We start from the raw sequence: 25,238 nt of genomic DNA, 5'->3' as shown, positions 1-25,238 counted from the left end.
TAATTACAACCCAACCCAATTATTTGTGACTTTTCAAACTAAAGTGTCAACCAGGTGTACTCACAGTGGACCACGAGCTGGTTGGAGATCCTACGCGGGCGTTCCAGGGCGGGATGCTGCACAAGGCAGTCGAGCCGCTTCCCGTTCATGCTGCGGAGCGGGTGGAGGGAGTAGTAGCTGGACACGGAGCCGCCCTCGTTGGTGCGGTTCTGGGCTAGGCCGGGCAGGTCAGTGTCCCAAGAGAGGGCGGGCAGCGGGCGGCCCACGGCACGACAAGAGGCGGCCACGCTGAACGGCTGACCCTCTGTCAGGACCACCGGCTCCAGGGAGGCAATGGGTAGAACTGAAAAAGGAAAAATGGGGCGGGGCTTAGTTAGTCTGTCATCTATCACATTTTCTACCTCATAAAGAAATCTCTTTTCACATATTGGTTGTGTGATATGCTGCCCCCTGTTGGTTTGGAGGGCAAGCTTGTTGAAATAATCTGCAGTCCTTACGTGAAGCATTCAGGACCGACAGTTGAAATATATTGAAAGGTGACAAGAAAAGGAATGGTTGAAAAAACTCAACGATGCCAAGCTTGTGGCATCTTTTCAAAAGACTTAAGGCAGGAATTTCTGCCAACAGAGCATAAAAAAAAACGATGCGTGTAAACAAATTTTACACTCGTGCAAACTGATTTTGCTTGCACGCAGACTCTGTTTGCACTTGTGATGTCTCTTCCCCGCCTCCCGTGCCCCTTTGCACTAGGGAGGGTGAACAGATTATTCCGCAGGACATAATGCAGCTCTAATAATAAATGGGTTATACTTGTATAGCGCTTTTCTACCTTTAAGGTACTCAAAGCACTTTGACACTATTTCCACATTCACACACTGATGGCGGGAGCTGCCATGCAAGGTGCTAAGGAGCAAGGGTGAAGTGTCTTGCTCAAGGACACAACGGACGTGACTAGGATGGTAGAAGCTGGGGATTGAACCAGGAACCCTCAGGTTGCCGGCACGGCCACTCTCCCAACCCCACCCTCCTCAGAAGCTCTCTTGTACTGTTTATTTGAGGGTTCGCAGTGCCTGGTGCAATCGGTGTATTGTAGAGGTGCTACTTGTCTATTTGCATTGTCTATTTTGACACCAAATATAACATGGTGTCTAAACTTGTGCGAGCACATAGCAAACATTTGGGCGAATGTGGAAAAAAAAATCTGTATGCACAGAGGGGTGACGTTGCATGAGAGGAAGGTGGGGGGCACAAGAGAGCACATCAGTCTGAGTGTTAATATGGATATTTGTTAGAAGAATTATGTATATATTATCATCATAACTTTATGCTTAAGGGCCGTTGACAAATGATTGTCTACTGTGCTGAAGTGGTATTCTTCTATCTGTGCAAGGACAAAAACATCTTGTCTCAGGGGTGGCCTCAGCCGCGGATGTTAGCTTGTTTTAGCCAACTAACAGCCAAGGACTTCAAGGACCTCAACGAAGATAAGACGACAGCATGCAGACAAAGCAGAGACAAGGCGAAATCACAAGGCCGCTAACAGTCGAGGACTTCAAGGACCTCTACGAAGATAAGACAGCACGCAGACGAAGCAGAGACAAGGCGAAATCACAAGGCCGCTAACCGTCGAGGACTTCAAGGACCTCTACGAAGATAAGACAGCACGCAGACGAAGCAGAGACAAGGCGAAATCACAAGGCCGCTAACCGTCGAGGACTTCAAGGACCTCTACGAAGATAAGACAGCACGCAGACGAAGCAGAGACAAGGCGAAATCACAAGGCCCCCAGCACATTCCGTCACGTATTGTGCGCCCTGGACCTGCTTTACATAATATATGTGACCACTCCTTTTAGACGCAGCCTCGGTGATGTTGACTGTGGAACTCCTGAATAAATAGAAGGACCCGGGAGCCGAACCTTAGAGCGTAGGGCGAGACTGTGACTAAGTGTGCAGCTCCATGCGTTCTCCCCATGAGCTAAATTGAACTCTGTCTCTGCATCGTTCCTTGCTTCTTGTCTGATTAATAGATGTCATCAGTGTTTGAACCTGACAATATTAGGGAACATGCAAACACTTTAAGTGTGCAAAAAATACATTGATATTTTTATTTATTTTTGGCTTAAGTTTATTCTCAAAATATAATGTCCCTGCTTGCAAAATATTTTTCTGTCCTCAAAATCTGCATTTGCAGCCTCAAAATTAGGACACAAATATAATATAGGAAACAAACTTGTGTGACATCAAATAAAGCAATGTCAATAAAGCACACAACACCCGCTTTTCCTTCACAAATGAAAAAACATTAAACCCTTTAGAAATTAAAATGGAAGAAGATAAACACATTTAAAAATATATTGTCTTTTTTCTCTTTTAAATACAAGTTGGTTAAAAACGTTTAGTGTGTTTTAGTACTTTTTAAGGAATTTTTTTTTTTTTTTTTCTTTGTCAAAGGGACATATTTGTCATGAAAAAGGGAGGTTTTTGTGGTTGGTGCACTAATTGTAAGTGTATATTGTGTTTTTTTATGTTGATTTAATAAAAAACAAAAAAAAATATTTTTTTTTAAATAAAATTTAATAAAAAATTCCTCTGCGCTCCGGTACCATTCGGGCCACAGCCCGGTGGTTGGGGACCACTGCTTTAGAACACAAGTCGGCAGCTCATTTGAGGTTTCACTCCCATTTGATGTTTTAATTACTTTCCAGAATTTCTTGGAATCCCTCGACTACTGTAACGTATTATTTTCGGGTCTCCCCATGTCTAGCATTAAAAGATTACAGTTGGTCCAAAATGCGGCTGCTAGACTTTTGACAAGAACAAGAAAGTTTGATCACATTACGCCTGTACTGGCTCACCTGCACTGGCTTCCTGTGCACTTAAGATGTGACTTTAAGGTTTTACTACTTACGTATAAAATACTACACGGTCTAGCTCCATCCTATCTTGCCGATTGTATTGTACCATATGTCCCGGCAAGAAATCTGCGTTCAAAGGACTCCGGCTTGTTAGTGATTCCCAAAGCCCAAAAAAAGTCTGCAGGCTATAGAGCGTTTTCCGTTCGGGCTCCAGTACTCTGGAATGCCCTCCCGGTAACAGTTGGAGATGCCACCTCAGTAGAAGCATTTAAGTCTCACCTTAAAACTCATTTGTATACTCTAGCCTTAAATAGACTCCCTTTTTAGACCAGTTGATCTGCCGTTTCTTTTCTTTTTCTTCTATGTCCCACTCTCCCTTGTGGAGGGGGTCCGGTTCGATCCGGTGGCCATGTACTGCTTGCCTGTGTATCGGCTGGGGACATCTCTGCGCTGCTGATCAGCCTCCGCTTGGGATGGTTTCCTGCTGGCTCCGCTGTGAACGGGACTCTCGCTGCTGTGTTGGATCCGCTTTGGACTGGACTCTCGCGACTGTGTTGGATCCATTGTGGATTGAACTTTCACAGTATCATGTTAGAACCGCTCGACATCCATTGCTTTCCTCCTCTCTAAGGTTCTCATAGTCATCATTGTCACCGACGTCCCACTGGGTGTGAGTTTTCCTTGCCCTTATGTGGGCCTACCGAGGATGTCGTGGTGGTTTGTGCAGCCCTTTGAGACACTAGTGATTTAGGGCTATATAAGTAAACATTGATTGATTGATTGATTGATAAGCTACTTGTAGTTTTAGCCAGATAAAATTTAGACTTGGCCTTCTTGACAAAAGAGCTAAAGTGATTTCAGAGCTGTCTAAAAGCCAGCCAGTCAGTCTTGAGTTTGGTATTTCGGGTCTTAGCCCAGGCAGGATCCCTTTCTTTAAGCAGAGTAGATAGCTCAGGAGAGAACCAATGATTATTTCTACCTTTAACTCTGAATTTACAGAAGGGAGCATGTTTTTTATAATATTAGTAAAGGCATCATGAAAATATTTCCATGCTAGCTCAACATTATTTAAATGAATGATCCGCCTTCCGCCCGATTGTAGCTGAGATAGGCACCAGCGCGACCCCAAAGGGAATAAGTGGTAGAAATGGATGGATGGATGGATCCTGGACCAATCAAAGAACCATAAATCATGATGAAAAGCTTGCTCACAGAAATGCTTAAAATCCAGTTTAAAAATACATTTTTGGTCTTGCTTTTGGCAGCTTAGCTTGCCTGACAATGGCTATGACACAATGGTCACTCAAATAATTTGCAAAAAATACAAATATCAGAATATTTATGGGGAGCATTTGTTAAAAAAAAATCAAGAGAACATTTCTCTTGGCATTTAAGATTCGGTCAGGCAAGTGACGTCAAGGCCACATTGAACCACATTGGGGCTTGTACGCGTTTGCACTGGAGTCAGATTCAAATCACATTTTACTCGCAGTGTAAACAGTCAGCTGGAGAAAAAAATCAGATTAAAAAAAAATCAGATTTGGGCCACTTCGGCCTGCAGTGTAAATGTAGTCAATGATGAGTTTTGGTCACAGTAACTGTGAACGTTACATACTTAGATGTCGTAAATTGAAACAATATTCCATCACTATATCACAACAGTGAACAGAAGGAGTAAAATGTCTACCTTTGAAGAAGCATGATAACAAAAAATATCATCTTTAACGAGAAAAGCACAAAAAGAGCGCAGACTTTCGCCGAGGTTCCACGTCCTTCCTCCTGATAGTAAAAAATATTTTTTAAATATCCAGAATCCAGACGGTGATCCGTATCACCCCCAAAATCTAATCGATTGTTCCTTATCTAATTTTTCTCACATTTACGGAAATGTTCATGAAATTCCATCACTAACCTTTAAAGCTATTTTACAAACTAACAGACAAACCCCAGTGATTATCTATACTTCATGATGATATAGGCAATGACAACAACAATTGGGTCACAGTGGCACAGATTATTTCTATTGCATATACATTATCCATCTATTCATCTTTTTACGTTTATCCGAAGTCGGGTCACGGGGGCAGCAGCCTAAGCAGGGGAGCCTAGACTTTCCTCTCCCCAACCACTTCGTCCAGGTCTTCCCAGGGGATCCCGAGGTATTCCCAGGCCAGCCGGGAGACATACCGTATTTCCTTTAATTGCCGCCGGGTATATAGTATGTGCCTCCCTTAAATTACTGCCGGGTCAAACTTCTTTCGCAAAATAATTACCGCATGCTTAGTATTACCGCCGGCTCATGATCAACGCCGGGTCAAACTCGTTTCGCAAAATATTATTTTTATTAGCGCATGTCTAGAATTTCCGCCGGGTCAAACTCGTCACGTCACGAGTGACACTTCACCTGTCATCATTTTCAAAATGGAGGAGGCTGATTTCAATCATTTGAAATCGCATAAAGGGAAGAAGATTAAGAGCTATTCAGTAGGATTTAAGGTCCAAGCTATTGAATATGCTAAAAAGAACAGTAGGCAGCTATGTTTTATTAATATACCGTAGCTGCGTGTGTCAAATATGAGTCATTAAATGACTCCCGCCTCCTGGTGGTAGAGGGCGCTAGTGATCCTTCTTGCGACTACTCGGCTGCAGAAGAAGTGACAACGAGTGCAGTGATATGTGCTGGGACAGATATGACGCAGGGAGTGCACGACGGACCTTTTAGGATGTAACACCACTACTCTTATGCTGGTTATGTAAACAACCGGGCTGAAATAAAGCATGTTCCAGTCCTAAATACCCAGTGTATTATTTATACAACAACATTTCATGGTGGCAGCGGTGGGATAAAGACATCACCCATGGATCAGAACGGGAGGGGGAGTTGTCCGAGGATAATTCTGTCGTCGCCCGCAATACACGTGAGGAGCCGAGCAAACTGATAGCAACGACCTGCACGTCGGGAGCAACCCAAACAAGAACGCGCTATGGCTACACACCTACCGATCATGAACTGGACCAGCAAGAATGAGCAGCATGTGTTTATTTTTTCCTCTCGCTTGCATTTTAAACATGGAGGATTACATATCTCAAATAAAACAGTTTTCTAAACTGGACTTTCAATCGAAGCAGGAGGTAATAAAGGAAGATCTCCATCGAGACAGAGAGACTTTTAAAACTGAAGAAAGATAAGGAAGACTTCTATAAACAAGTTATCGATGCTTTTGATCTGAAGGAGCTGCACATGGACTTCATTTATAAGTAAAGGTAAGACCATAATAATTTTTTTTTTTTAATTAAATGTGCTTTTCATGATGGTATCCTTACATCACACTCAAATTTTTAAGCGCAGGCCTAAATTTACCGCATGCCTTTGGTAAACGCCAGAGTGAGAAGAGGTTGGCGGCAATTCAAGGAAATACGGTAGTCTTCCCAACGAGTCCTGGGTCTTCCCCGTGGCCTCCTACCGGTTGGACGTGCCCTAAACACCTCAGTAGCGAGGCGTTCAGGTGGCATCCTGACCAGATGCCCGAACCACCTCATCTGGCTCCTCTCCACGTGGAGGAGCAGCAGCTTTACTTTGAGTTCCTCCCGGATGACAGAGCTTCTCATCCTATCTCTAAGGGAGAGACCCAAACTCATTTGGGCCGCTTGTACCCGTGATCTTGTCCTTTCGGTCATAACCTAAAGCTCATGACCATAGGTGAGGATGGGAACGTAGATCGACAGGTAAATTTAGAGCTTTGCCTTCCGGCTCAGCTCCTTCTTCACCACAACGGATCGGTACAACATCCGCATTACTGAAGACGCCGCACCGATCCGCCTGTCGATCTCACCATCCACTCTTCCCCCACTCGTGAACAAGACTCCTAGGTACTTGAACTCCTCCACTTGGGGCAGGGTCTCCTCCCCAACCCAGTGATGGCACTCCACCCTTTTCCGGGCAAGAACCATGGACTCGGAGGTGCCAATTCTCATCCCAGTCGCTTCACACTCGGCTGCGAACCGATCCAGTGAGAACTGAAGATCCTGGCCAGATGAAGCCATCAGGACCACATCATCTGCAAAAAGCAGAGACCTAATCCTGCAGCCACCAAACCGGAACCCCTCAACACCTTAACTGCGCCTAGAAATTCTGTCCATAAAAGTTATGAACAGAATGGGTGACAAAGGACAGCCTTGGCGGAGTCCAACCCTCACTGGAAATGTGTCCGACTTACTGCCAGCAATGCGGACCAAGCTCTGACACTGATCATACAGGGAGTGGACCGCCACAATAAGACAGTCCGATACCCCATACTCTCTGAGCACTCCCCACAGGACTTCCCGAGGGACACGGTCCAATGCCTTTTCCAAGTCCACAAAGCACATGTAGACTGGTTGGGCAAACTCCCATGCACCCTCAAGAACCCTGCCCAGAGTGTAGAGCGGGTCCACAGTTCCACGACCAGGACGAAAACCACACTGTTCCTCCTGAATCCGAGGTTCGACACCTGAATTAGGGCTGGGCGATATTGCCTTTTTTTGATATCGCGATATTTTTAGGCCATATCGCGATATACGATATATATTACGATATTTTGCCTTAGTTTTGAATGAAGACTTGATGCATATAATGACAGCAGTATGATGATTCTATGTGTCTACATTCAAACATTCTTCTTCATACTGCATTCATATATGCTACTTTTAAACTTTCATGCAGAGAGGGAAATCACAATTAAGTCAATTGACCAAAAGTGTATTAACTAAAGTTATTAAGCAATGACACAAACATTCAAGTCATTTCAAAACATAAAGTGCAAGATTGTCACAGACATTTTAAGAGTCAAATAAAAATGAGCTGCATAATAGGAAATCAAATAGTATTCATCCTTCACTATGTGGTATGTTACTACGGTTATGAAATTCTCTTCATTCTCTAGCGAGTGACTTTTCAAATGATGCTACATATTAGCAGTAATGCTACTTTTTATAGCAACGCTTTTTCCCCCACACTTGACAAAATTACAGTTGTCTGTTCGACATATTCCCACTTGAAGCCCAACCACCGCCAAACGTTGGAAACCCTGCTGTTTTTATTGGGAATTAATTCTTCCTTCATTTGTTACCAGATCCGCAGCATCGTTCTCTTGTACGGCTACGTTAGCAGCTAACGTTAGCCACGCCGCTACCTCTCTGCTGTGTGAGGGCGGACACGTATGTGACGTGTGAGGTGACAGTTTGTGACGTATGTAAGAATGTGCGCCTGCTTGTCTGTGAGGAGACACAGGAAAGAGTGAGAAGAGCCTGAATGCCCGCAGCTAAAAGCAACTTTGTGAGAACGTATACTCGAATTAGGGCTGGGCGATATATCGATACATACCATATATCGCGGGTTTGTCTCAGTGCGGTACAGAAAATGAATATATCGTAATATTCGAGAAGACGTTCTCACTTAGCTGCGGGCATTACACTCTCCTCGCTCTTTCCTGTGTCTCCTCACAGACAAGCAGGCGCACATTCTTACATACGTCACAAACTGTCACCTCACACGTCACATACACGCCCTCGCACAGCAGAGAGGTAGCGGCGTGGCTAACGTTAGCTGTGATGCTGGCGGGTTGTTAAGAGACAAAGAAGGTGTGAATCTGGTAACAAATGAAGGAAGATTTAATTCCCAATAAAAACAGCAGGGGGTCCATCGTCTGGTGGTGATTTGGCTTCAAGTGGGAATATGTCGAATAGACAACTTTATTTTGTCAACTGTGGGGCACAAAAGTAGCATTACTGCTAATATGTAGCATCATTTGAAAAGTCACCTGCTAATAACTTTAATAAATACACTTTTGGTCAATTGACTTAGTTGTGATTTCCTTCTCTGCATGAAAGTTTAAAAGTAGCATATATGAATGCAGTATGAAGAAGAATGTTTGAATGTAGACACATAGAATCATCATACTGCTGTCATTATATGCATCAAGTGTTCATTCAAGGCTGAGGCTAAATATGGAGATATATATCTTGACACGGCCCACAAATATTGAGACATTAATAAAAGGTCATGTCGTCCAGCCTTAATTCTGGGGATCAACAACATTAAAGATTTATTCATTGACAACATGTTTTCCTCTTTTCAGCAACTTTTTAATAAGCGGGTTACTTGTTTGGGGGAGAGAAAAAGATAACATTTGCCCTGTGTTTAATTGTATTTCTGGACTATATATATGTCATAACTCTAATGAACAAATATTTAAATAAAATAAAAATATTTCAGTGTTTGTATACAAGTACTTTCTGAGCATAGTGAGGTGAGGTGAATTCATTTGATTTTTTCAGCGCTTTTTTTCCTCAAGAGACTCAAAGCGCTTTACATAGTGAAACTCTTATCTACATCTTTAAATGACATTTTTACTAGTGTGGGTGGCACTGGGAGCAGGGGAGCTAAGTGTATTGCCCAACGGCAGCGACTAACATGGCGGAAGTGGGAATTGAACGTGGAACCCTTAAGTTGTGAGTCCAGTCGCTCTATCAAGTAAGCCTCGCCACAATAATACTGTGATAATGACACATGGTCACAATCAGGGCTGCAAATCTTTGGGTGTCCCACCATTCCATTCAATAACGATTCTTGGGGTCACGATTTGATTCAAAATCGATTTTTTTTCAATTCAACACGATTCTCGATTCAAAAACGATTTTTTTCCCCCGTTTGAAAAGGATTGTGTATTCATTCAATAGATTTCAGCAAGATCTACCCCAGTCTGCTGACATGGAAGCAGAGTAGTAGATTTTTGTAAAAAGCTTTTATAATTGTAAAGGACAATATTTTATCAACTGATTGCAATAATGTAAATTTGTTTGAACTATTAAAGGAACCAAAAATATGACTTATTTTATCTTTGTGAAAACATTGGACACAGTGTGTTGTCCAGCTTATGAGATGCCATGCAAGTGTAAGCCACTGTGACACTATTGTTCTTTTTTATTATTTTTATAAATGTCTAATGATGATGTCAATGAGCGATTTTTAATCACTGCTATGCTGAAATGATAACTAATATTGATACTGTTGTTGATAATATTCACTACTTTTGGTTTGTTCTGTGTGGTGTTTGTGTCTCCTCTCAATTGCTGTGTTTATTGCAGTTCTGAGTGTTGCTGGCTCAGCTTTGCTTTTGGAATTGGATTGCATTGTTATGGTATTGTTGTGTAGTGTTTTGTTGGATTGATTAAAAAATAAAAAATAAATAAATAAACATTTAAAAATCGATTTTTAAAAAATGAGAATGGATTCTGAATCACACAATGTAAGAATCACGATTCAAATTGGAATCGATATTTCCCCACACCCTTAGTCACAATAATTGTTATTACTACAACTCTGCAATACTCCTTGCAATAGAAGACAATCAATGATCTAGAAAATAATAAAAATACCAGTCCTCGTTAAGTTTCATACAATTAAGACTCGCAACCGTTTTTAACGACGTGTAGCAAAGCCTGCTTTTTTACGTTTGAACCCCTCTTCTCTGAAAAGTGGAGCAAACATGACACTCTCTTATGGTTCCTAGCACACATCACTGTTAGAACATCAGTCACACTTTTGCATAGAAGGTTTGATGTCCTTGAAGCAGCAAACTATCTGGTTCTGAATGGTGGAGGCTGAAAGTATACGTCAAATAAAAAGCAGCACAGGTTTCTTACTCCAGACGGTGAGCGTGATGCGTCTCTCAAAGTTGCCGTTGGGGAAAGTGGAGACTTGGCAAATGTAGGTGCCGTCGTCCGATTCCTCCGTGTTGGGGATGAGCAGCGCCGAGTTGATCGTGGGACTGCTGCTCTCAAACCTCACACGACCAGAGTAGCGTCCAAACTCTGACGGAGGAAACAAATGAAAGTCTCGGCTGTGTGGTCTCATGGCGGCGGTGCCTACCTGTGTGTCCGTCCGTGAAGTGGGCGGTGCTGATCTGGTCCTTGGTACTGCCTTGCAGCTCCTTGTACCATGTGACCTGCACCACCTTCTCGCTCGCCGAAGGCTGGTAGCGACACGGCAGCCTGGTGGGACTCTCGGCCATGGAGCGCTGCCAGGTGACGGATTTAAGCGGCTCGATGAAGACGCCCTGAGCACACGCCACTAAAAGGGAGGGAGGAATTAGGATTATTGGTCACGTATGAATTTTGATTGATAGGTTGATTGGCAACACTAAATTGGCCCAGTGTGTGAATGTGAGTGTGAATGTTGTCTGTCTATCTGTGCGATGAGGTGGAGACTTGTCCAGGGTGTACCCGTCTAGGGCTGGGCGATATGGCCTTTTTTTAATGTCTCGATTTTTTTTAGGCCGTATCACGATACACGATTTATATATCTGGATATTTTGTCTTAGTCTTGAATGAACACTTGATACATATAATGACAGCAGTATGATGATTCTATGTGTCTACATTCAAACATTCTTCTTCATACTGCATTCATATATGCTACTTTAAAACTTTCATGCAGAGAGGGAAATCACAACTAAAAGTGTATTTATTAAACAGTTATTAAGCAGTGGCACAAACATTCATGTCATTTCAAAACAGAAAGTGCAAGATTGTCAGAGACATTTTAAAACCAGCTATGAGTGCACTTTTGTGCATGATGTCACTAAGATGACATATCAAAACAACACTAAATTAAAGTGCACTTTTTGTACAGAACACCACAATAGTTTAAAACAAAAAAGTGCACTTTTGTGCATGATGTCACACAAGATATTTCAATAACTGCCAAATAAAAATGAGCTGCATAATAGGAAATCAAATAGTGTTCGTCCTTCACTATGTGGTAGGTTCCTGCAGACGTCATCTCCTTTTGTTGTTGACTATTTGTTTTATACGGTGTTGATCAGGAAATATTTGCCTCAGCACTTTGATGGTGTGGACGTGTGGCACCAAATGGAGATGTTGAGATGCGGAGTAAGTACTCTTCATTCTCTAGCAGGTGACTTTTCAAATGATGCTACATATTAGCAGTAATGTTACTTTTTGCAGTAACGCTTTTGGCCCACACTTGACAAATTACGGTCTGTCTGTTCGACATATTCCCACTTGAAGCCAAACCACCGCCAGACGATGGACCCCCTGCTGTTTTTCTTGGGAATTAATTCTTCCTTCATTTGTTACCAGATTTGCACCTTCTTTCTCTCGTATTACCACTCGCACCACAGCTAAAGTTACCCATGCTGCTACCTCTCTGCTCCGCGAGGGTGTATACGTATGTGACGTATGTAAGAAGATGCACTTGCTGTCTGTGAGAAGGAGACAAGAAAGAGTGAGAAGAGCCTGTAGTGTAATGCCAGCAGCTAAAAGCAACTGTGTGAGAACGTATACTCGAATATCACGATATAGTCATTTTCTATATCGCACTGAGACAAACCCGCAATGTATTGAGTATATCGATATATCCCCGAGCCCTAACACCGCTGAGATAGGCTCCAGCACCCCCCCGCAAGTGGTAGAAAATGCATGGATGGATTTGTAGTTCATATGTTGCTTGCTCCCTAAAAAGCTCGTAGGTGATATTTCAATTGAACTACTTCTTGTTGTTCCGACACCAAAGTAAAGTCTCAAGACAACCCCTGCTGTTTGTCAGTCACATTGTAGCGGTTTACAAGCAGTGATGTTGCCAGGTACACATTCAAATCCAGGACACACCCAATTTTTCACATGAAAAACGATACATTGTGAAGATTAAACAACTCCTGATTATTCACAGTAACTGGCAAAAGAAAGCTTGCTTCCAGCTTGTACAAAGAATTGCGACATGATAGATTTAGCCACTACCAAAATAATTAACCCATCACCGCTGATTTCATTTCAACAGTTAAAAAACATCTTCAAAGTAAATAAACCCATGTTTCAAGTGCTCGATGTTGCAAGCTCTGGTGTCCATCGTGTTTGAACGTTTAAGGGACAAGCTGGAATGAGAGTAAAAACACACAATCCATGGGAAGCTTCCCGCGAGATACAGTTTTTTCTTCTTCATTGTCCCTTTAGGGATAGCGGGGCCAGCTGCACTCGGGTGGAAGGTGGCGTACACCCTGGACAAGTCGCCACCTCAACACAGATAGACAGACAACATTCACACACAAGGGACCATTTAGTGTTGCCAATCAACCTATCAATCAAAATGCCTGGAGGGAACCCACGCAGTCACGGGGAAAACATGCAAATTCCATAAAGAGAGATCCCCAGCCCGGTAAATACACTAAAAGTTTCACAGGGATTAGTTCAGTTAATTTGGTTTAGTTGATGTTCAGATGAGAATATTTTGGTGAGATCTCATTTATTGACTGTGTCAGGGTGATGAGAATCTTTTGTTAATTTGTTAAAATCAGCACTTTTAATTTTTTATTTTGGTACAGACCATAGAGACATCATTTTGTTTTTATTTTATTTTGGTGCCATTTATGTTGCTACACAAATGCTGTTTGATTTGAATATATGTCATGCACTGTGATGTGGAATTTTATTTCAATATATCCATTTATTATTACACTCAATAGGAATTAAATCAAATATGAGAAATAAGTATATTTGTCTAACTGGGGAGTCAGGACCTGTTGAAGTTCCCAGGACGACGTGAGGGTCTTGGGGATTTACTACAACCAAAGAATTACAACTTCATTGTACAAGTATGAATTTTAAGCACTAAGTTGAATCACAATACTCCGTATCAAATAAAAAAGACATTTCTTCCAGCCATCTTGTTTACATGCTTGTGTGGGCGTCCGCATGACTTTTGGCACCAAGTACTTCCCGTCAGGCGTGGAGTAGCCAAGTGTGTCGGTGGTGGAACAGAATGTGGCCGTGTGACATTCTTCCAGCGTACCACTTGTTCGCCTCGCTCAGTTGTCAAAAAAAGGTATATGCAGACATTTAATAAAGTCAAATACAATTTGTCGACAAGAAGTATCCCACACTTCTCTTTTGCACAGCATATATGGTCTTCTACATCAACTACAGGATTTGTCTCAACTGCTGGAGAGGACAGACTTTACATACTGTATATATAAACACCAATATGAATGCAGCACCCCCTGCCACCTCAAAAGGCAAAAGCGGTAGAAAAATGGATGGATGGATGATAATAAATTGGCAACAAATATAAGGTCATAGTTTTAAAATAAAAGTATTGTTAATGAGGTACCAAACAGAAAAATAATGAACATTTGTCAAATCTTATTAGATTTTACCTAGAGATGTCCGATGATATCGGACTGCCGATATTATCGGCCGATAAATGCTTTAAAATGTAATATCAGAAATGATCGGCATCAGTTTCAAAAAGTACAATGTATGACTCTTTAAAACGCTGCTGTGTACACGGACGTAGGGAGAAGTACAGAGCGACAATTAAGTAGGGCTGGGCGATATTGCCTTTTTTTAATACCATGATATTTTTAGGCCATATCGCAATATACGATATGTATTACGATATTTAGCCTCAGCCTTGAATGAACACTTGATGCAGATAATGACAGCAGTATGATGATTCTATGTGTCTACATTCAAACATTCTTCTTCATACTGCATTCATATATGCTACTTTTAAACTTTCATGCAGAGAGAGAAATCTCAACTAAGTCAATTGACCAAAAGTGTATTTATTAAAGTTATTAGCAGGTGACTTTTCAAATGATGCTACATATTAGCAGTAATGCTACTTTTGTGCCCCACAGTTGACAAAATATGGGTTGTACTTGTATAGCGCTTTTCTACCTTCAAGGTACTCAAAGCGCTTTGACACTACTTCCACATTTACCCATTCACACACACATTCACACACTGATGGAGGGAGCTGCCATGCAAGGCGCGAACCAGCACCCATCAGGAGCAAGGGTGAAGTGTCTTGCTCAGGGCACAACGGACGTGACGAGGTTGGTTCTAGGTGGGATTTGAACCAGTGATCCTCAGGTTGCGCACGGCCACTCTACCACTGCGCCACGCCGTCCCCAAATAAAGTTGTCTGTTCGACATATTCCCACTTGAAGCCAAACCACCACCAGACGATGGACCCCCTGCTGTTTTTATTGGGAATTAAATCTTCCTTCATTAGTTACCAGATTCACACCTTCTTTGTCTCACAACAACCCACCAGCATCACAGCTAACGTTAGCCACGCCGCTACCTCTCTGCTGTGACGTGTGAGGTGACAGTTTGTGACGTATGTAAGAATGTGCGCCTGCTTGTCTGTGAGGAGACACAGGAAAGAGCGAGGAGAGTGTAATGCCCGCAGCTAATTGAGAACGTCTTCTCGAATATTACGATATAGTCATTTTCTGTACCGCACTGAGACAAACCCGCGATATATGGTATGTATCGATATATCACCCAGCCCTACCTTGAAGACACTGCCTTTGCGTGCCAGCACAGTCACATAATACTTACGGCTTTCCACACACACAAGTGAATGCAAGGTAAACTTCCTCAACAGCCATACAGGTCACACTGAGGGTGGCCGTATAAACAACTTTAACACTGTTACAAATTTGGCCACACTGTGAACCCACACCAAACAAGAATGACAAACACATTTCGGGGAGAACATCCACACCGTAACACAACATAAAAACAAGGGAACAAATACCCAGAACCCCTTGCAGCACTTTCTCTTCCGGGACGCTACAATATACACGCCCCACTACTCAGCAGCCCAACCCTGTCCCAAATTCCAAGATGCTGCTTTGAGGCATGTTAAAAAAATAATGCACTTTGTGACTTCAATAATAAATACGGAAGTGCCATGTTGGCATTTTGAGTTGTTTTATTTTGGAAAACCTTGTTACGCATCACAACAAAATTAGGCATAATAATATGTTAATTCCACGACTGTACACTGCGAAAAGTCAGTGTTCAAAAACAAAACAAAAAAATACAAAAATTAGGGCTATTTTATTTGAACTGAGCAAAATTATCTGCCAATAGAACAAGAAAATTCTGCTTGCTGGGCGGCATAGCTCGGTTGGTAGAGTGGCCGTGCCAGCAACTCGAGGGTTGTAGGTTCGATTCCCACTTCCGCCATCCTAGTCACTGCCGTTGTGTCCTTGGGCAAGACACTTTACCCACCTGCTCCCAGTGCCACCCACACTACTTTAAATGGAACTTAGATATTGGGTGTCACTATGTAAAGCACTTTGAGTCACTTGAGAAAAGCGCTATATAAATATAATTCACTTCACCACCTTGTCAAGACTTTCCAAAACAAGTCAAATGAGCTAACCTCAATGAACCCCAAAATACCTTAAAATAAGTATATTCTCACTAATAACAAGTGCACTTTTCTTGGTAGAAAAAAAAAGAGATCTTTTTGCTCAATATGTTGAAAACATTCTTAAATGAAGTAAATGCTAGTGCCATTATCTTCACATCATATGTGCTCGGCATCATGGGGTTTTTTTTCTTGTTTGAAGTAAGACATTATTACTTTAAAAAAGTAGTTTTCTACTTGTGAGTGTTGATGACACAGCTTTGCAACAGCTTATATTCTACTTTCAAGCATGTTTTACTCAATATAGCTCATCAAATCTCAGCAACAAGCTGTAATATCTTACTGACATCATTTAGGACCGAAACCCTTAAAACAAGTAAAACACTAACATAAAATCTGCTTGGTGAGAAGAATGATCTTAGACAGAAAATAAGCAAATATCAGCCTTATTTGAGATATTTCATCTTACTTAGATTTCAGTTTTTGCAGTGTATATATCAGTATCGGTTGATATCGCTATCGGTAATTAAGAGTTGGACAATATGGGCAAAAAAGCCATTATCGGACATCTGTGATTAGAGCAAAACAGGCTCTGTCTGCAGGCTCGCTCTAGATCAGAACCAGATTGCACATGTCAGCAGGGGAAACAAACAAAACGCGTACAATTCCGTTCAACACATTCAGAGGCTTCAATCCCAGTCGAATCCCATCAGATTAAGCAGTAATTTGTTGTGTTTATGGTTGTGTAAAGACTTGTATCGTTGTTCTGCAACCACAAGACTGAGTCACAGTGTCACTGAACAGGAAAATCTGGTGTGGTAGCAAAGTGTTGCGTTCAAGCAAATCTGTGTTTGTGTGTGTTTACTCATTTCAAAGTTTCTCACTGCTTGTGTGTCCTCGCACACACAACACTACTGTGTGCTTCACATCGATTATGCACAATCATTCATCCCACTGGTGAATCAGTAACCGCTTTGGTTGAAAGGGAAAAGCAAAGTTCCAATGTTTGACTTGTGAGTTGTGACTGACGCCCTGTTGACCCAGCCCGGTGTTAGAGTCCCACGCCTCAAAGTGTCAAAAAGCAGAGTTCCGCAGTCAGGAGAAGACATGGCTTCTCTCCTGGTGATCAATATTCTTATCAACACCTGCGAGCCTTAGCATGCTCTTCATGTCATATACAAGAGTGGTGAGCTAAATGCAGCACGGAGGACCTTTTGCGGCCCACCGCTCATTTTTATTCATTTAAATAAGATGTAAAAGTGCTGAAATAATACTTTAGACCAGGGGTGTCAAACGTATGGCCCGTGGCTCAGATCAGGCCCGTGAACAGGTTTTATCCGGCCCACGAAATGAGTTGGCTAAGTACAAAAATGAGCAGTCATTTTTTTTAAAGAAAATAAATGCTGCTCTAAATGTGTCCACTGGATGTCGCTATAGCTATTCTTTGTATCCGTTGCCACCAGAGCAAGCATGACTACTAGGTGCTTATGCGACTTATTAGTGATAGTATACAAAATGTGGAGAGTTATTTTCATGCCACATTAGGGCTGGGCGATATATCAATATACTCGATATATCGCAGGTTATAGAAAATGACTATATCGTGATATTCGAGTCTATGTTCTCACGCAGTTGCTTTTAGCTGCGGGCATTACACTACATGCGTTTCCCACTCTTTCTTGTCTCTTCTTCTCACAGAGACATAAACAAGCGCACCTTCTTACATCCTTCCCGAGCAGAGAGGTAGTGACATGGGTAACATTAGCTGTGATGCTAACGGTGCTTTGAGAGTGATAATACGAGAGAGAAGGTGCAAATCTTGTAATTAACGGAGGAATAGTTAATTCCCAAGAAAAACAGCACGGGGTCCATCATCTCTGGCGGTGGTTTGGCTTCAAGTGGGAATATGTTGAACAATTATGCGGCAAAGGCGTCGCTGCAAAAAGTAGCAGCACTGCTAATATGTAGCATCATTTGACAAGTCACCCGCTTGAGAATGAAGAGTATTTGAAACTCTGCAAGTCAACATCTCCGTTCGGTGCCACACCCACAAAATGCCGAAGCAACAGTTTCCACATCAACACCGTATGAAAAAAAGACAACAACAGAAGGAGATAATGTCCGTAGGAACCTACCACATAGTGATGGACATACACTATTTGATTTCCTATTTTGCAGCTCATTTTTATTTGACAGTTATTGAAATATCTTGTGTGACATCATGCACAAAAGTGCACTTTATTTGTTTTAAACTATTGTAGTGGCGTTCTGTACAAAAAGTGCACTTTAATTTAGTGTTGTTTTGATATGTCATCTTAGTGACATCATGCACAAAAGTGCACTCAAAGCTTGTTTTAAAATGTCTCTGACAATCTTTCACTTTCTGTTTTGAAATGACATGAATGTTTGTGCCACTGTTTAATAACTGTTTAATAAATACACTTTTAGTTGTGATTTACCTCTCTGCATGAAAGTTTAAAAGTAGCATATATGAATGCAGTATGAAGAAGAATGTTTGAAAGTAGACACATAGAATCATCATACTGCTGTCATTATATGTATCAAGTGTTCATTCAAGGCTAAGGCAAAATATCAAGATATATATGGTGTATCGTGACATGGCTTAATAATATCAAGATATTAATAAAAGGCCATATCGCCCAGCCCTGTATCATATTGTCAACAATGTTATAACATTTATACCCGAATAAATGTGTTTAATAAACATTTCGTGTTGGACTTATGAGTGCATGGGGACACATTTTCTGAGCGCACATAAATATGCTGAAATAATAAGTATCCTCTTCTAACTTAAGATGTGATGAATGAAATGAGTGTAAATTCCAAAGTATTGTTGTTCATGTTACAATGTAAGTCTGGAATAAACCACATGATGTTTGTACTTCAGTTGAGGAAAATGAGTAAATTACATTATTAACCAATATTTGTATTAATTAAATTTTCCGATAGATTAAAAATGTACACCAATGGGAGCATTTTAAAACTCTGCCAGACTCATTTCTATCTATTGTTATGATAAACATTATCACATCATTTATTCATAAATTATAAACAACAACAAATGAAGGTCACCATGCCATGATTTTCCTCCATGTGGCCCCTGAGCTAAAATGAGCTTGACACCCCTGCTTTAGACAAAGCTGTTTTTCTTTAACTTTTTTAAAAAGTATATTTTGACCTACTTTGTGTTGATTATAGCGTTTTCAATTAAGCAGTGGAAGTCCCAGATTTAGTTTGGACATGCAACATATGTAAAGCACTAATGATAACACTTTAACAAGAGAAAATATAGGTTGGAAGTCCAAAATGGTGTTTTCAAATACACTTATTCTAAAACTCACAGGACACTTCATTAGGCACAGCTGTTCAATGCATCAACAATTAATGGCTGGACGCTGACAGAGTGTTCTTATGTATTATCAAACTGACAGCTGTTTCTCATGTTTCGCTACATGGAGGGTCTGCAAACTGCGGCTCTTTGTGGCTCCCTGGAGCTTTTGCAAAAATGTATGAAAATAGAAAAAGATGGTGGGGGGGAAATATATATTTTTGTTTTAATATGGTTTCTGTAGGACAACAATTGTTATAAATCCCAGTGTTTATATGAAACATGATTCTCTAGGTCAGGCGTGTCAAACTCAAATACAGAGTGGGACAACATTTTAAACGAAACAAAGCCGCGGGCCAAGATTGAACAAATGAACCTTTTAATAGGGACCCAAACAAGTTTTGCATTAAATATTGAACAAGCAAGGCTTATAAAACTTTAGTGACATGCAAAATCTAGTTTTAAATAATAATAATAATTAAAAAAAATATCAATGGCATATCAAAAAAGAATTTAAATAAAAATGTTATGCCTTTTTTTCTATTTGCAATCTTCTGAGGTAAATATCACATTTTTTCCACAGGCTAATAATACATTTGAATAGAAAATAACAATATTGAATGAACCAAACATTCAAGCCTTGAAGTAGCAAGAGAAAATGCATGAATAAAACGTTAATTATTGGTCAGTTTGCTGGAAGTTTCCCGGAAGAGTTAGTGCTGCAAGGGGTTCTGGGTATTTGTTCTGTTGGTGCAGATGTTCACCCGAAATGTGTTTGTCATTCTTGTTTGGTGTGGGTTCACAGTGTGGCGAATATTTGTAACACTGCAAAAGTTGTTTATATGGCCACCCTCAGTGTGACCTGTATGGCTGTTGACCAAGTATGCGTTGCATTCACTTGTGCGTGTGTGTGTGTAAAAGCCACAAATATTATGTGACACGCTGTCAGTATGGAGGAAAAGCGGACGTGACGGCAGGTTGTAGAGAACGCTAAAGGCAGTGCCTTAAATGCACGCCCACAATATAGTTGTCCAGGTGGAAATCGGTACAAATTCGGGAGAATGGTTGCCCCGGGAGATTTTCGGGAGGGGCACTGAACTTCGAGAGTCTACCGGGAAAATTAGAAGGGTTGGCAAGTATGAGTATTAGCGGTGAATGCGGTGTGACTGCGGCACCGACGCTGTATAACACTGGCGGGCCAGCTCTAATGCTACATTGATATTGCCTCAATGGCCAAATTAAATTACACGGCAGGCCAGATCTAATGCTACATTGATATTGCCTCAAGGGCCAAATTAAATTACACAGCAGGCCAGCTCTAATGCTACATTGATATTACCTCAAGGCCAAATTAAATTACACGGCGGGCCAGAGTTTGACACCCATGCTCTAAAGAGAGTATTTGACGAGCGCCGTTTTGTCCTACTCATTTTGGCGGTCCTTGAACTCACTGTAGTTTGTTTACGTGTACAACTTTCTCCGGTGCTGCCAGAGAAAGACGTGTTTTATGCCACGCCTTCTTTGTCTCATTTTGCCCACCAAACCTTTTATGCTGTGCGGGAATGCACAAAGGCGAGCTTTGTTGATGTTATGACTTGCGTGCAGTGCTTGTCAAGCATATTTGGTCACTGCATGACTGCAAGATAATCAATGCTAACATGCTATCTAGGCTAGCTTTATGTACATATTGCAGCATTATTGAGCTCATTTGATTTCCTGTCTCCTGTGTGTATTGAATTTATATCAACATTTCTGTTTGTGTGCCATGTTGTTCCAGACCACAGCAAACGTTACCCAGCTTGCAAAGATTGTAATAAAACCATTGGAAGAAGACAGCCTGAAGATTCCTTTAACTTGGACACACACATCTAAACCTTTGGCCATTTTAAGACCGTCATTTCCAGGAGTTATCACCTTCTGAGAAGCCTCCATTTTACAGAAGTTTTCCAATGTTGTAAAAATGAGAAGAATAAAAATGACATTTCAACATTTCTGTCAAGGAAGATTTGTGTCAGCCTGCAACACAGTCATATTGATAGTAGGCTAATATAGATAATATAGAGCAGGGGTCACCAAGGCGGGCACCAGGTCGCCCGTAAGGACCAGATGAGTCGCCCACTGGCCTGTTCTAAAAATAGCTCAAATAGCAGCACTTACCAGTGAGCTGCCTCTATTTTTTAAATTGTATTTATTTACTAGCAAGCTGGTCTCGCTTTGCTGGACATTTTTAATTCTAAGAGAGACAAAACTCAAATAGAATTTGAAAATCCAAGAAAATATTTTAAAGACTTGGTCTTCACTTGTTTAAATAAATTCATTTATGTTTTTACTTTGCTTCTTATAACTTTCAGAAAGACAATTTTAGAGAAAAAAAACAACTTTAAAAATTATTTTAGGATTTTTAAACACATATACCTTTTTACCTTTTAAATTCCTTCCTCATCTTTCCTGACAATTTAAATCAATGTTCAAGTACTTTTTTTCATTGTAAAGAATAATAAATACATTTTAATTTAATCCTTCATTTTGGCTTCTGTTTTTCCGACAAAGAATATTTGTGAAATATTTCTTCAAACTTATTATGATTAAAATAAAAAAACAATATTCTGGCAAATCTAGAAAATCTGTATATCCATCCATTTCCTACCGCTTATTCCCTTTTGGGGTCACTGGCGCCTATCTCAGCTACAATCGGGCACCCTGGACAAGTCGCCACCTCATCACAGGGCCAACACAGATAGACAGACAACATTCACACACCAGGGACCATTTAGTGTTGCCAATCAACCTATCCCCAGGTGCATGTCTTTGGAGGTGGGAGGGGCCTATCCCCAGGTGCATGTCTTTGGAGGTGGGAGGGGCCTATCCCCAGGTGCATGTCTTTGGAGGTGGGAGGGGCCTATCCCCAGGTGCATGTCTTTGGAGGTGGGAGGGGCCTTTCCCCAGGTGCATGTCTTTGGAGGTGGGAGGGGCCTATCCCCGGGTGCATGTGTTTGGAGGTGGGAGGGGCCTATCCCCGGGTGCATGTCTTTGGAGGTGGGAGGGGCCTATCCCCAGGTGCATGTCTTTGGAGGTGGGAGGGGCCTATCCCCAGGTGCATGTCTTTGGAAGTGGGAGGGGCCTATCCCCAGGTGCATGTCTTTGGAGGTGGGAGGGGCCTATCCCCAGGTGCATGTCTTTGGAGGTGGGAGGGGCCTATCCCCAGGTGCATGTGTTTGGAGGTGGGAGGGGCCTATCCCCGGGTGCATGTCTTTGGAGGTGGGAGGGGCCTATCCCCAGGTGCATGTCTTTGGAGGTGGGAGGGGCCTATCCCCAGGTGCATGTCTTCGGAGGTGGGAGGGGCCTATCCCCAGGTGCATGTCTTTGGAGGTGGGAGGGGCCTATCCCCGGGTGCATGTCTTTGGAGGTGGGAGGGGCCTATCCCCAGGTGCATGTCTTTGGAGGTGGGAGGGGCCTATCCCCAGGTGCATGTCTTTGGAGGTGGGAGGGGCCTATCCCCAGGTGCATGTCTTTGGAGGTGGGAGGGGCCTATCCCCAGGTGCATGTCTTTGGAGGTGGGAGGGGCCTATCCCCAGGTGCATGTGTTTGGAGGTGGGAGGGGCCTATCCCCGGGTGCATGTCTTTGGAGGTGGGAGGGGCCTATCCCCAGGTGCATGTCTTTGGAGGTGGGAGGGGCCTATCCCCAGGTGCATGTCTTTGGAGGTGGGAGGGGCCTATCCCCAGGTGCATGTCTTTGGAGGTGGGAGGAAGCCGGAGTAGAACCCATGCAGTCACGGGGAGAACATGCAAACTCCACACAGAAAGATCCCGAGCCCGGGATTGAACCCAGGACTGCAGGACCTTCGTATTGTGAGGCAGACGCACTAACCCCTCTGCCACCAAATTTAAATCTTATTTCAAAGTCTTTTTAATTTCTTTTAAAAATGTTGTTCTGGAAAATATAGAAGAAATAATGATTTGTGTTTGTTAGAAATATAGCTTGTTCCATTTTTTTATATATTATAGAGAGCAGATTGGATTTTAACCTATTTAAAACATGTCATCAAAATTCTGAAATTAATCTTAATCAGGAAAAATTACTAATGATGTTCCAAAAATATATATTTTTTTTATTTTTCCAAAAAGATTCGAATTAGCTAGTTTTTCTTTTCAATTTTTTCGTTTGAATTTTAAAGAGTCGAAATTGAAGATAAACTATGTTTCAAAATTAAATTTTCTGTTTTCTCCTCTTTTAAACCATTCAATTAAGTGTTTTTTTCATCATTTATGTCTACAAAAAACCTTCCGTAAAAGGAAAAAAATGTACGACAAAATGACAGACAGAAATACCCTTTATATATATATATATATATATATATATATATATATATATATATATATATATATATATATATATATATATATATATATATTTATATTTATTTATTTATTTATTTATTTATTTATTTATTAAAGGTAAATTGAGCGAATTGGCTATTTCTGGCAATGTATTGAAGTGTGTATCAAACTGGTAGCCCTTGGCATGAATCAGTAGCCAAGAAGTAGCTCTTGCTTTCAAAAAGTTTGCTGACCCCTGATATAAACACTCACATGTGTTGACTTCATTGTGTGACTTTTTATTTTTTGCGGCTCCAGACAGATTTTAATTATAATTTTTGGTGTAATGTGACTCTTTCTGGGGTACAATATTGAGCTAAAGGAGAGGTCATAATATTAGAAACAGCTGTGGTGTGGTGCAGCGCATGCGCACCACGGAGAACTACAATTAAAATAAACGAAGTAACAAATCAATGCGGTGCTTTTAGGGCAAGTCGTTATATTGTGCAGGTGTACCTATTTAGGCTTTAACATGTCTTTTTGTTATTTGGAAGAAAAAGTAAAAAACAAATTGCTATCGTGTTAGCAACTTACCATAGAGGACCACGCGAGACAAGCAGCCCAGAATCCAACCAACAACCAAATGGTCCATCCTCGGTCCGCAAATAAACTCTTTTACACTTGCCGGAGAAAAACTTCCATATTTAAAAAAGAACAAACAAACGTTTGCTTGAAGTTGGCACTTTGTCCATTTTTACAGCGATTGTGTCTAATGTAAACTAGGGGGGGAAAAAACACCGGAAATGGTTTTATCACAATTTCTAGTGAGACGGTGTAATTTACATTTAGAAAGAGTAAACTACTGTGGTAAAAAAAATATATATCGGGGGGAAAAAAGCGTCAAAATAAGTCGTTTATACACACGGAAGGAGCGCGAAAAGGTGCTGTGGGGAGCATGCGCCAAGCCAAGTGTTGCACCTGCTGAGGGGTGAGGCCACGCCCACTTAAACACCCAATCACCGCCACGCTACCAATTTGCATGGTGCGTTCGTGTGATTGGCGAAAGTCGGACAATTTGACACACAAGTAGGCGCGGCATAAACGTGACATTAAAAACTTTTAGTCGTAGTTTGGCAAGTCTTATGTAATTTCCTTTACGAGACCACATTTTTATTTTGTGTTTATATTCCATTTTCAAACAAAAAGTATTCGAACAGTATAGTGACAAAGTCGGGTGAGTTCAAGGACCGCCAAAATTAGTAGGACGAAACGGCTCTCGTCAAATACTCGAATCAGTGAAGCATGTTTAATATAAAGCAGTGCTTCTTAACCTGGGTTCGATCGAACCCTAGGAGTTCGGTGAGTCGGCCTCAGGGGTTCGGCGGAGGCCAAAACACACCCGACTGACTCATCGTGTAAATACAAACTTCCCCCTATCGGCGTATTATGGATACTGCAACAGCTGACTGATTTTTGCAGGTGTGTGATTG

General features: G+C 41.6%; 1 protein-coding gene across 3 annotated transcripts in view; it reads right to left on the bottom strand.

Moving 5' to 3' along the window:
* Window positions 1-24,748, bottom strand: part of LOC133567951 (nectin-4-like) — a 41,758-nt gene extending 17,010 nt beyond the window's left edge. For 2 of the 3 annotated variants that reach the window (XM_061919585.1, XM_061919587.1), the window contains exons 1-4: window positions 24,343-24,748; window positions 10,767-10,967; window positions 10,541-10,708; window positions 65-343 (exon numbers count right to left, since the gene is read on the bottom strand). In XM_061919585.1, the coding sequence (XP_061775569.1) occupies window positions 65-343; window positions 10,541-10,708; window positions 10,767-10,967; window positions 24,343-24,400 (706 nt within the window). In that variant the 5' untranslated portion in view covers window positions 24,401-24,748. The remainder of the gene's footprint in view (window positions 1-64; window positions 344-10,540; window positions 10,709-10,766; window positions 10,968-24,342) is intronic. The other variant, XM_061919586.1, reaches the window with a different exon arrangement.
* Window positions 24,749-25,238: the final 490 nt, after the last annotated feature.

The sequence above is a fragment of the Nerophis ophidion genome, linkage group LG14 (genome assembly GCF_033978795.1).
Source record: "Nerophis ophidion isolate RoL-2023_Sa linkage group LG14, RoL_Noph_v1.0, whole genome shotgun sequence".
NCBI lineage: Eukaryota > Metazoa > Chordata > Actinopteri > Syngnathiformes > Syngnathidae > Nerophis > Nerophis ophidion.
This window is presented reverse-complemented; position numbering and strand designations above follow the sequence as displayed.